This window comes from Arachis ipaensis, chromosome B08 (assembly GCF_000816755.2).
Source record: "Arachis ipaensis cultivar K30076 chromosome B08, Araip1.1, whole genome shotgun sequence".
NCBI classification, from domain to species: domain Eukaryota; kingdom Viridiplantae; phylum Streptophyta; class Magnoliopsida; order Fabales; family Fabaceae; genus Arachis; species Arachis ipaensis.
Window position 1 is genome coordinate 40826406 of NC_029792.2, and position 12119 is coordinate 40838524.

A 12119-nucleotide genomic window follows, 5' to 3' on the forward strand; every position below is an offset into this window, starting at 1 on the left:
CCCATTTTAATTTTTTTTTTCTTATAAATTATATACAAATTTTAGTTTAGCCCTCTAAAAATTTTATTTTAGTCTTACTTAATTGTAAAATTAATTTTTGGCCCCTCCCTAATATTTCACCTAGCTCGCCCCTGCTTGGAACGGTGAAGATCAAAACCTATTATAGTGCAGATTGTATGACCAACTTACAAGGAACAAGGGAATAAACAGAGACAGTGAAATATTAGACTGAACTTCTGGGACAATATATTATAAAAATAAAAATATCAAAGATGGACATGTAAAACAAGAGCACTCATTCAAAGGAGAGACCAATTAATCTCATATGTTTGATCATGTAGTAGTAAAAACAGCACATAGATTGGCCTGAGTATATATGTGTATGTGTGTGGGTGGCAAATGTTTACCGCACACAGTTTTTTGGTACTTTTGATAGCAGCCTTTAAATTTTCCAATGTCTCTTGATGGTATTCTGGATCACCCCATGAGAAATCAAACCTTGCCACTAGCAAAAGGTAAGATAAAAAACAATAAGATGACCAATGAATAATCTGAGCTAATTTTAGACATCAATAATATAAATATTTCAATTCCCTCGAGCCTTGGTTTTTTCCCCAAAAGAGAAAAAGAATATGACACTAGAAAACAATAGGTCATATTTCTTTTACCAAAATAAAAGAAAATCTAGTTATTGGCTTTAACATCACATTAACCATAATTATATAATTATAATTATATAGCTATGAATTTTTAAAAACTACTAGGCATTCTAACTCTTAGTTAACCAACTATATATGACAGCATAGGAACCCAGAAACCCAAACTAACCAAATACTACCCAATCATGTTCTTTCAGAAAAATAATAAATAAAAAGGGTCATTGATACAAAAGAAAAAAAAAACTAAAATCAATTGTTAAACAAAGATGACAGACAGCCAAGTTGAAATACCAGACATTCCAGCTTCAAGGCATTGCGAAATCACATCGACTGATCGCGACTTTGGACCGAGTGTGCCAACAATCTTTGTCATCGCTGGGAAAAAGCACTGCAGATTGCATCTCAACAACATCAATCATCATCATGATTGACAAAAACACTCAAAATCTCCAAAAGAACAAGGACAAACTTCTCGTAGAAAACGAAAGAAAACTGCAGAAATAAATCAAATCTCCCACCCTCTCCAAATTCAACTTAAACCTACACGCTACAGTCAAGTCAAAAATAGAACATTAGTTGTTATCGGTACGATTCTATACAATTTTACTCCAAATACTTGAAGAACTAGGACCATTAAGGTTCACAATGAAAAAATGATGAAAACCACACTCCCCCCAAAAAGAAACTTTTATCGATTTGCATCTTTCTTAGCTAATCAAAGCAGCATCAGGAAAACTGCAAACCGACACATGATCAGTGAGAGTGACCGGTACACCTTCTCCTAAACTAGTGATCGCAGGTTCGACTCCTAGCTATGAAAAAAATGGGTACTGGGAGAGCCATGCCCTGTATGAGATATGAAATGCTCAAATAGATTTGACTCCAAGGATCTTAATGGTTTCGGAGAAACAAAAAAGAAAAGCAAACAGTAATTGAAATCAAAGAAATTAACCCCAATACAACGATTGCTTTTACTCCAGGGACAACGGAACAAGCGAATCAACAAGCATTACTAAAGAAATCCGAAAAAGGAACAAAATGAAACAAGGCGGGGAGGGAGAGAGAGAGAGAGAGAGAGAGAGACTAACAGGCTTTGATGGCTCGAGGATGGAAGCCATCCTGATGGGTTCTTCGAGGAGCAAGGGGCTGGACTGCATTTTAGTGAAGCCAAACTGACACCAAAGTGCTGTTGGTCAGAGCAAGTTCGTTGATGGTCAATATTCCGAAAACGATGCTATAGCTCAGAGTAGACAGCGCAGCAAGCAATAGTGCAATACACATTACACACGGGGGGACCGGGGGAGAGAGGAAAACAAGGAGACCACGAATCAAAAAATCGGTGTGGGTATTGGGTAACATTGTAATTTGCAATTTCACATCACCGCATGATTAACAGTAGAATTTTTTTCCCGACAGAAATTAAATAATTTCTTTTCAATCTCACTAAGTATACGCCTTTTATTGGATTTTTTATTTACATAAATTAAATAAATGTATTAATTATTGAAATAAATAATTTTAAAAATTATTACCGAAATTATTCTCAAATTTTATCTTGTTTATACTGGAGATAATTTTGTACGTATTTCGTTTACAACATATAAAGTTATTTGTATTCGTACAAAATTATCTCTTTTATACTATAAATGAGATAAGACTAGTGGACGGCTATAAATATATGTCATTGACAGTAAGGTTCTGATCCCCAGTTTGAACCTTTCGATCACTTTCTCCTCTTTTTTACCCCCTTTCTCTCTATATTATCGAGTAATACAACGATGGCATGCGTAGAAGGTAGTAATTAGGACATCAACCGGCTGAATGAGACTTGACATTATGCTATATATATATATATGCCATGGTTAGGGTACTTGCCAACCACTATCATCGGCATTGAGTGCAGCCTTGATGGCCTGTGATCTATCGGAGACAACCAACAGGCCTTTTTATGGGGTAACATAGCGTCTCAGATTACTAAGGAAGAACGACCATGACTCGGTACTCTCGGACTCCACAATGGTAAAAGCAATAAGCAGGATATTGCTGTTGCCATCTTGTGTCATTGCAATAAGCAGCACCCCATCGTATCTGCTGGTGCACGAATTCCACACCTTCGTACAACTGTACCAGCAAGTGTACTGGATCGTCCAAGTAATACCTGAGCGAGTCAGGGTCGATCCCACGAGGTTTGTAGTTTGAAGCAAGTTATGATTATCTTGTAGTCAGGTGAAATCAGAAGGTTGTTGGAAGAGTTGTCAAATTTGCATTAAAAGATATGTTGGAATGAAATGAGTAAAATGGATATAATTGAGGATTTGAGTTGCTTTGTCTTTCTAAATTAACTTTGGTAGCACTGTTTCCTTTGCTTGTGAGTGATTTCTTCAATGGCAGGCTGTATGTGATCAACGCCTTTTTTGAGATGTCGTCAATACTCCTTCGGATCTGAACCCCCAGGGTTAGTACGGATCTGGTCTACTTGAGGATGAAGCTCGTACAGTCCATTCTCCTTAATGATCCTACTCAAAACGCCACAGACAAGGTCATATCTTTCGGATCAGAGAATGATGCACCTTGGGTTCTAGCCTCTACCACAGAGACCCTAATCTCCCCATAAATCGACTGAACTGATGTCTCGAGAAGTCCCCAACGAAGTCGTGGATTAGCCGTCTGAGAGACGTATATTCAAGTTGGTGGTTCATCATTGTCCGATGAAAGACGCACTCTGAACCCATGTAGAATGTGATAACCTTATGCCAGTTCAACGCATTTATATTGATGAAGAACGAATATACATCTTAGAATTAATCAAACACGGATCGAAGAGAAACAGTAGTACTTTTATTAATTCATAGGACTCAGCAGGGCTCCTCCCCTTAACCTAGGAGGTTTAGAAACTGATACTGAAAGGAAAAATACAAAGTAAAAATGTGTAAAGTGTGCATGATTCTAGATCTTTTTGAATGATTATGTAAAATACACTTTAAATACTAAACAGATGATTAGTAAGGGTAAAACAGTCTATCTAGTGCTAAAATTCACTTCTGGAGCCCACTTGGTGAGTGTTTGGACTGAGCTTTGATGAGATCCACGTGCTATGAGGCTTCTAGGGCGTGAAATGCTGGCTAGGGTGTCCTCTTTGGGCATTTGGACGCTAGTCTATGCTCCTTGGGCACTGGACGCCTGGAAGGGGGCAGGAAGCTGGCATTGGACGCCAGTTTTGGTCCTTCTAATCCGAAGAAAAGTATAAACTATTATACATTTCTGGAAAGCTCTGGAAGTCATATTTCCATAGCCGTTGAGAATGCTCCATTTGGACTTATGTAACTCCAGAAAAGTTCTTCCGAGTGCAGGTAGGTCAGATCCGGACAACATCTGCAGTGCTTTCTCTGTCTCTGAATCAGACTTTTGATCCAGCTCCTCAATTTTAGCCAGAAATTACCTAAAATTGTACAAAAACACAAAAACTCATAGTAGAATCCAAAAATGTGAATTTAACACTAAAACCTATAAAAACTTAATAAAAACTAAACACAATACACTAAAAACTATATAAAATTGATGCCAAAAAGCGTATAAAATATCCGCTCATCATCTGCCATACAGATGCGTGCCATCGATGGAAACAAATGGCTTACAATGCTTGAAAGCCTCAACACAAGATGGGAAAGCCCAAAATACTTTGTAAAACATGATACGGTCACGGATTAGAAGGTGTCCATCGTAGTACGGGGTGGCCCGTAGCTCACAAATAGTTCTCAGGAAACAACTTTGCAGTGCCTGAAGCAGTTTCGACACCTTGTTGTATGACTCCTCCTAATCCCCGTAGATCTGATCAATTATCTTTTGTTTCATCATCCACACCTTTCTGTAGGAGGGTTTGAAGTGATAGCAATGTCAGACTGCACCTTGCAGGACAGGGATGATGACGGATGGTTTGGACCGTATCAACGACAGGATGACCTTGCAGATGAGACTGCTATCCAACTGTCGATGGTCCTGGGACATGGTGGGTACTAAACAAGTGTCCGCTCCACCAACCCTACGGACCTCCCTAACGAAATAAAACAGCCATGATTGGAAACTACTTAATGAGTAAGTACGCCTCAATTAAACTTGAACTCACCAGTATCCGAGGTTCTGTCGAAGGGCAATATGAAGACTCCATGGACACCCATTTGCTGCTTAACGGTAATGCACATTGTATTTTAATCGGTCCGATCAATCACCTATTACTCAGTACTCCTGCGAATACTATAGTTCTTCACACCCTGCATCACTGCATCTCGGCATTTGAATCTGTGACCAACCCGAAACTCTACACCACCGTCTAGGTTGTAATCCTCTTTTTCCGAGTTGAAAATGGAGTTCTCTCATATAGGCGTCCAGATCCAATGTATGATAGTGACTTGGTACATTTGATAGCGCCGGAATTGGATGGGGGGAGGCAAAATTTGGCGCATTGCTGTCTCGGCGGGCTCTTTGGTGCAAACTCCTCTTCATCGCCCCCTTCAGAGGAATCACTATCGGCACCATCGGCAACGTACTCTTCGTCGGAGTCTTCCTCACCCACCGCTATGTCTTCCACTAGAATGGCAATATGAAGGTGCGAGAGGTCGGTCGTCCCGCACATAGGTCGAGTGTACCGAACCACCACCAACATCTCTAACCTCGGCGGACAGCTCCATCACTTGTTTCGCCATGATTCTTACATGGATGTCAAACATGAGTCGCACATGCTCGTCTCCCAGAAGGCAAAATAGTTGAAACCGAAAAACTCCATTACCTAACGGTGCTAGCAACCTATACCCCACCCTTTCGACCTCCGTCGTTCCTATGCCACCAAGGTTGCTCAATATCAAACTCTTCAACTCGAACAACGAACTTACACGTCGAGTGCGCAAGAGTATCGGATTCTCACACTCAAATATCACCCATTATCGCCATTTCTCATACAACATTTCGGGTAAACACACACAACTATGTATACGCTATTATTGGTCATTTTTGCCTTCTTTTTGTGAGAAAAACGGGAGAGAAGAATATATGAAATGTATGTGGAGAATACCAAGAGTTGCACATCCTTTTATAGCTGCTAAAAATTTGTTTTACTATATCTCGTTTACATTGTAAACACATTAATTTAACACGTATCTCGTTTACAGTGTAAACGAGATAACGTCGTACAAAGTTATCTCATGTACACTGTAAACGAGATACGGCTTAGAGACGAATTTCGATAATAATTTTTAAAATTATTTATTTTAGTAATTAATATATTTATTTAATTATTTAAATAAAAAATTCGTTAAATAAACTTGTGTTTGAGTAATTAGCTATTATTATTTTTCGTCCATTTTCTTTTTCCCTTAATGAATAATATCTCTCTCAAACATCGTTTTTCCCTTTTTCTTTTTATTTTTTGCTGCAATGTGCTACATTTTTTATGTATTTTGTTCAGAATTTTATGCTTATTCTATCTTGTTTTAAAATTTTTTAATCTACAACGTAGTATTTAAAAAATTGGAACTAAATTTTCATTAAATACACAAAATTTCAATTATAATAGATAATCATTATGCACATAAACTAAAATAGTATATATTAATTGTTTCTTTTTCATTAAATGTAATAGAAGAGGTAGAAATGTCTTCTTTAATAATTCTAATAAATTAGTATGAACTATCAGGATATTAACTTCTATTGCTTCTGTTATTGTTCTATACTCTATATTTATATGTTATTTTTATATATTTTTGTTCTTTTGTTCTTGATTATGGTTATTTATGATGATGTTAGTTCTGGTTATTTGAGTTGTCCTATAATTAGGTTGTTCTAATATTTCTTTTTTATATATGTAAATTTTTTATGCTATGCTTAAATATTTTTGTTCTGTGATGATCCAAAACTTTTTTTTATGTGATTTTTACGATAGTTATTTTAGGATTAGTTTTTATATGATATTGATGACCAATATGTGCTAAAGTGATAAGTAGGTATCTGAAGATTTAGATTTCAGACTAATTAGTCTCTACAGAAAAAAAGTACCAATTTATTCCTCCAAGATAGCAAACGGTAGACATATAATGTCTTTTTATTAATTCATTAACTAAAACTTAACCGTAATACTTATATGTACTATTAATTACTCTGACGTGTTTATCTATGAAAGATCATGTAGATAATAACTTTTGTAGCAAAACTTTACTTGTTTTGATAGAATTTGTGATAAATAGAGAGCAGTCGATAAAATGGTATATGAAAACTCAAAAGATAATAAATGTTTTATTGTCCAAAACTGCATCGTTTTCATGCTCATGTGACAGTAACAAGACATACACCATTATAAATAACGAAATACATAGACAATTCCATTTTGTTTTGCACTATTCATTAACAAAAGGAAATACATGTCTACCGTTTATTATCTTAGAGGACCTAATTGATACTTTTTTTTTCAAGGACTAATTAGTCCAAAATCCATATTTTTGAGAATCTAATTTTCACTTTACTCTACTTTATCTATTGACCAAATCAGCTGATGTTGATTGATAAAAAGGCTTTGCAATGCAATAGAGGGTTTAAGTATTTTTTTTTTTACTTTTTTAATTCCTTCATTTCTATGTTCATTTAGTTTACTGAAGAAAATTATAGTAATATACTCCTTCCTAAATTTTTGAAGATTATCCTATAGTTGAGAAAGAATATGCTTAAATTCTATCAAATTAGAATTAGAAAATCAACTAGATTTAAGATACTTCTTTCTATTTTGGCGTAATAATTCTTTTATTTGTTAGCTTTGCTAGATTAACCAATTCTAGCCACTTCATGACATAGAATAGAGAACTTATAAATTATGTTAAAAATAAAGTAACTAATAAAAATTCGTACTTTTTTTTGTCCCAAAATATTCATATATTTTGTTGGTTGCTGAACTATTTGTTCTTCTTTTAATAGTCCAGCATATGCTAACATCTCATGTATGATTATGATCTGAAAGTCACAAATTGAAAAATATATTAATATGGAACAAAAACAAGCACAACACATAAAGATACATGAAAAGCACAAAAAATAGATAACTTACAGCAAATTTGTGTATGTTTTTTCTATCAGGATTTAGACTGCTTTTGCGCAAAGAGTCAAGCACATAAAGTTTATTACACTGAATATTCAAAATATATAACCACCAATGAGCTTGATAATAACCTGGTGCAAAGAAGTATGGTTGGGTTGCCAACTTATCCTTGTCAAGGAAAGGTAGAGAATCTTCTAACTTACATCTAAATAAGAAAGGTTTCTTTGTTTTCTAATCAATATAATTACTATTGTGCCTCATAAACATGAGATTCTGAAATAGTATGTAATAACACATCAATAATAGACCACAACATATGAATACTAAGCACCAGCATATAAATAATAGAGTATAGCACATAAATAAGAAAGCAAAGTACATCAATAATAGAGCATTATACAACAAATTTTGACTAAAATAAATAAAAGTAGATATTTGTAGTTTATAGGAGAACATATCAGTATGTTTAAGGATATGCAATATATTTATTCTGCAAACCTCTCAATATTTTTGCTAATCAAGATGAAACACATTACACTAATAAACTGTGGAAAGAAAATAAATAAATGTATGATACGTATTTAGGAAGGTATTTTGGTCATTTTAGAGACAAGATGCAGAATGATGATTTTGACATGTTCAAGAATCTGAATACTAAAAAAATTATACTATGTTAGTCTTGGAATCAAGGAGACTAAGAGTTCATTTTAAAAATAGTAGTATTAAAATAACAGCACTCATAAAGTCTATTGAGCTAAATAAGGACATCAAGAATACCAAGAGTTCTTTTGAAATTCACTGGGAGACATAAACTTAGTATTAAATTTGAAATTATTTAGTTATATTTAAATTTGATTTATTGTTAGGGTTGTTAAAAGTTTTGATTTGGTTTTGAATTGTTTAGTAGCATTTTTTGTGTTTGAAATTTAAATCAAATTTGATCTAATTTTTATAGATCAAATCTGATTTAAATTGGTTATCATGTCTTTAGGTATTTAAAATTTAAATCAAATCTGATATAATCAAATAAGATCATATATAATTTAAATTAGTTAGAGATAATTTTGGAGTCATATTTTTTATTTAATTTCAATTTTTATTATTTTATTCTAGTAAGATTTGACCCACTTATACGCTAATCTGTTAGGGGGTCTATTTAAATACTTTTTGTGAGACATTTTAAACACTTTTTGATGAATAAAAATTTTAAGTTGCTTTATGCACGTTTTACCTTGTGTGATTAAGTGAGGTGAGTGATTTGCTTTACTTGTTGTACGAAGAAAATTGAAAGATCCACCCTAAGATAATTCTTAGTATTAATTCTTTCAACTTTTAGCCATTTGATCTAGGTTATCAAGGATATGTTCTTTAAAAGTCTAGTAGGAAAAACACTTTCAGTGACCTAGGTTACTAAGAACATGTTTCTTAAAGCTCTAATAGAAAAACCACTAAGCTATCTTCTTGTTTCCGCTGTGTCTTTCATAATCGTTCTTTTTTTTCTTATTAACAAGTGATCTACTTGACTTGGTTTGCTAGACAAGGTGAGATCCACTAGTTCGTCATGTCCTGATGTCATAATCGGTTATAAAAGGATTTATGTGATTCTAGTCAATTCACGTAACTGTATTCTCCCTCCAGGACTTTTCCTTGGTAGTCCATGGAATCAACATTCAAGACTGGAAAGCCACTCTATGGGTTGTCCTGACTATCTAGAATGAACCTCTTTATGTCACAAGCTAAGTGATCTAGTTGACTTGGTTTGCTAGAAACGGCGAGATCCACTAGTCCAGGAATTGTAACGTAATACTAGTTTCAGTGTCGTAACCGGTTGTGAAAGAATTTTTGTGATTTTGGTAACATTCTCATAATCGTATTATCCTTCTTAGACTTTTTGTTGGTAGTTCGTAGAATCAACATTCAAGGTTAGGAAGCCACTACATGGATTGTCATGACCATCTAGGGTGGACCTCCTTGTATTAGAAGTGATTTAGTTGACTTAGTTTGCTAGACACGATGAAATTCATTAGTCCAGAAATTGTCATGTAATACAAGCCCCAGTGTCGTAATTGATTGTGATAGAATTTCTGAGTTTTTGGTCACATTCACGTTATTGTATTCTCCTTTTAAGACTTTTCTTTGCAGCCCATAGAATCAACATTCAAAGCTATGAAGCCATTCCATGGGTTCTCATAACAATCTAGGGTGGACCTACTTGTGTCACAAGTTATCTAGCTGACTTGGTTTGCTAGAAAGGGTAAGATCTACTATTCCACGAATCATCATGTATTACTAGCCCCGGTGTCTTAATCGGTTGTGAATGGATTTTTATGTTTTTCGTCACATTCACATAACTATATTCTCCCTCCATGAATTTCTTTGTCAATATGTGGAATCAATATTTAAAGTTGGAAATCCACTCCATGGGTTGCCATGTAAGGGTGGCAATACGCACCCTACCTGCCTGTACCCAACCTAACCAAACCCGGTCTGCAGCGGGTAGAGTTCTTATGCGGGTTGGTGCACGAAATCGTGATCGTTCATTCCTTGATAATGGAGCCAAAAACTTAATACGCACGTTCATAATCTTAGTTCTTTGTCACAACTTCGCACAACTAATCAGCAAGTGCACTGGGTCGTCCAAGTAATAAACCTTACGTGAGTAAGGGTCGATCCCACAGAGATTGTCGGCTTGAAGCAAGCTATGGTCATCTTGAAAATCTCAGTCAGGCGGATTCAAATGCTTATAGAGTTTTAATAATTAAAAGATAAATAAAACGTAAAATAAAGATAGAGATACTTATGTAATTCATTGATGAGAATTTCAGATAAGCGTATGGAGATGCTTTGTTCCTTCTGAATCTCTGCTTTCCTACTGCCTTCATCCAATCCTTCATACTCCTTTCCATGGCAAGCTGTATGTTGCGCATCACCGTTGTCAATGGCTACATCCCGTCCTCTCAGTGAAAATGTCCAAATGTGCTGTCACCACACGGCTAATCATCGGTCGGTTCTCGATCATTCTAGAATAGGATTCAGTAATCTTTTTGCGTCTGTCACTACGCCCAGCACTCGTGAGTTTGAAGCTCGTCACAGCCATCCCTTCCCAGATCCTACTTAGAATACCACAGAAAAGGTTTAGACTTTCTGGATCTCAAGAATGGCTGCCAATAATTCTAGCCTATACCACGAAGACTCTAATCGTAGATCAGGAGGCTAAGAGATATGCATTCAAGCTTGTTTTCATGTAGAACGGAAGTGTTTGTGAGGCACGCGTTCATAGGTGAGAATGGTGATGAGCGTCACATAATCATCACATTCATCATGTTCTTGTGTGTGAATGAATATCTTAGAGAAGAAATAGGCTTGAGTTGAATAGAAAAACAATAGTACTTTGCATTAATTCATGAAGAACAGTAGAGCTCTACACCTTAATCTATGGTGTGTAGAAACTCTACCGTTGAAAATACATAAGAACAAGGTCCAGACATGGCCGAATGGCCAGCCTCCTCAAATGGCATATAAATTCGAAATTAGGGAAAAAGAGACTCCTAGTACAATAGTAAAAAGTTCTATTTATACTAAACTAGTTACTAGGGTTACAGAATTAAGTAAATGATGCAGAAATCCACTTTCGGGCCCACTTGGTGTGTGCTTGGGCTGAGTATTAAAGCTTTCACGTGTAGAGGTCTTCCTTGGAGTTGAACGCCAGTTTGTAACTTGTTTCTGGCGTTTAACTCTGCTTTGCAACTTGTTTCTAGCGTTTAACGCCAGAATAGGGTAGAAAGTTGGCGTTAAACGCCAGTTTGCATCGTCTAAACTCGGGGAAAGTATGAACTATTATATATTGATGGAAAGCCCTAGATATCTACTTTCCAACACAGTTGAGAGCGCGCCATTTGGACTTCTGTAGCTCTAAAAATTCCATTTCGAGTATAGGGAGGTCAAAATCCAACAGCATCTGCAGTCCTTCTTCAGCCTCTGAATCAGATTTTTGCTCAAGTCCCTCAATTTCAGCCAGAAAATACCTGAAATCACAGAAAAACACACAAACTCATAGTAAAGTCCAGAAATGTGATTTTTATTTAAAAACTAATAAAAATATACTAAAAACTAACTAAATCATACTAAAAACTATGTAAAAACAATGCCAAAAAGCGTATAAATTATCCGCTCATCACAACACCAAACTTAAATTGTTACTTGTCCCCAAGCAACTGAAAATCAAATAGGATAAAAAGAAGAAAATATACTATAAATTCCAAAATATCAATGAAACTTAGCTCCAATCAGATGAGCGGGACTAGTAGCTTTTTACCTCTGAACAGTTTTGGTATCTCACTTTATCCTTTGAAGTTCAGAATGATTGGCATCTATAGGAACTCAGA

At 35.4% G+C, this 12119-nt stretch overlaps 1 protein-coding gene across 1 annotated transcript in view; it reads right to left on the reverse strand.

Moving 5' to 3' along the window:
• Positions 1-1989, reverse strand: part of LOC107612980 (pyruvate kinase 1, cytosolic) — a gene marked incomplete in the record, with an annotated part of 18243 nt that extends 16254 nt beyond the window's left edge. Inside the window, 3 exon segments of the mRNA XM_016314792.2 lie at positions 408-505; positions 951-1047; positions 1748-1989. Of these exon segments, the coding sequence (XP_016170278.1) occupies positions 408-505; positions 951-1047; positions 1748-1816 (264 nt within the window).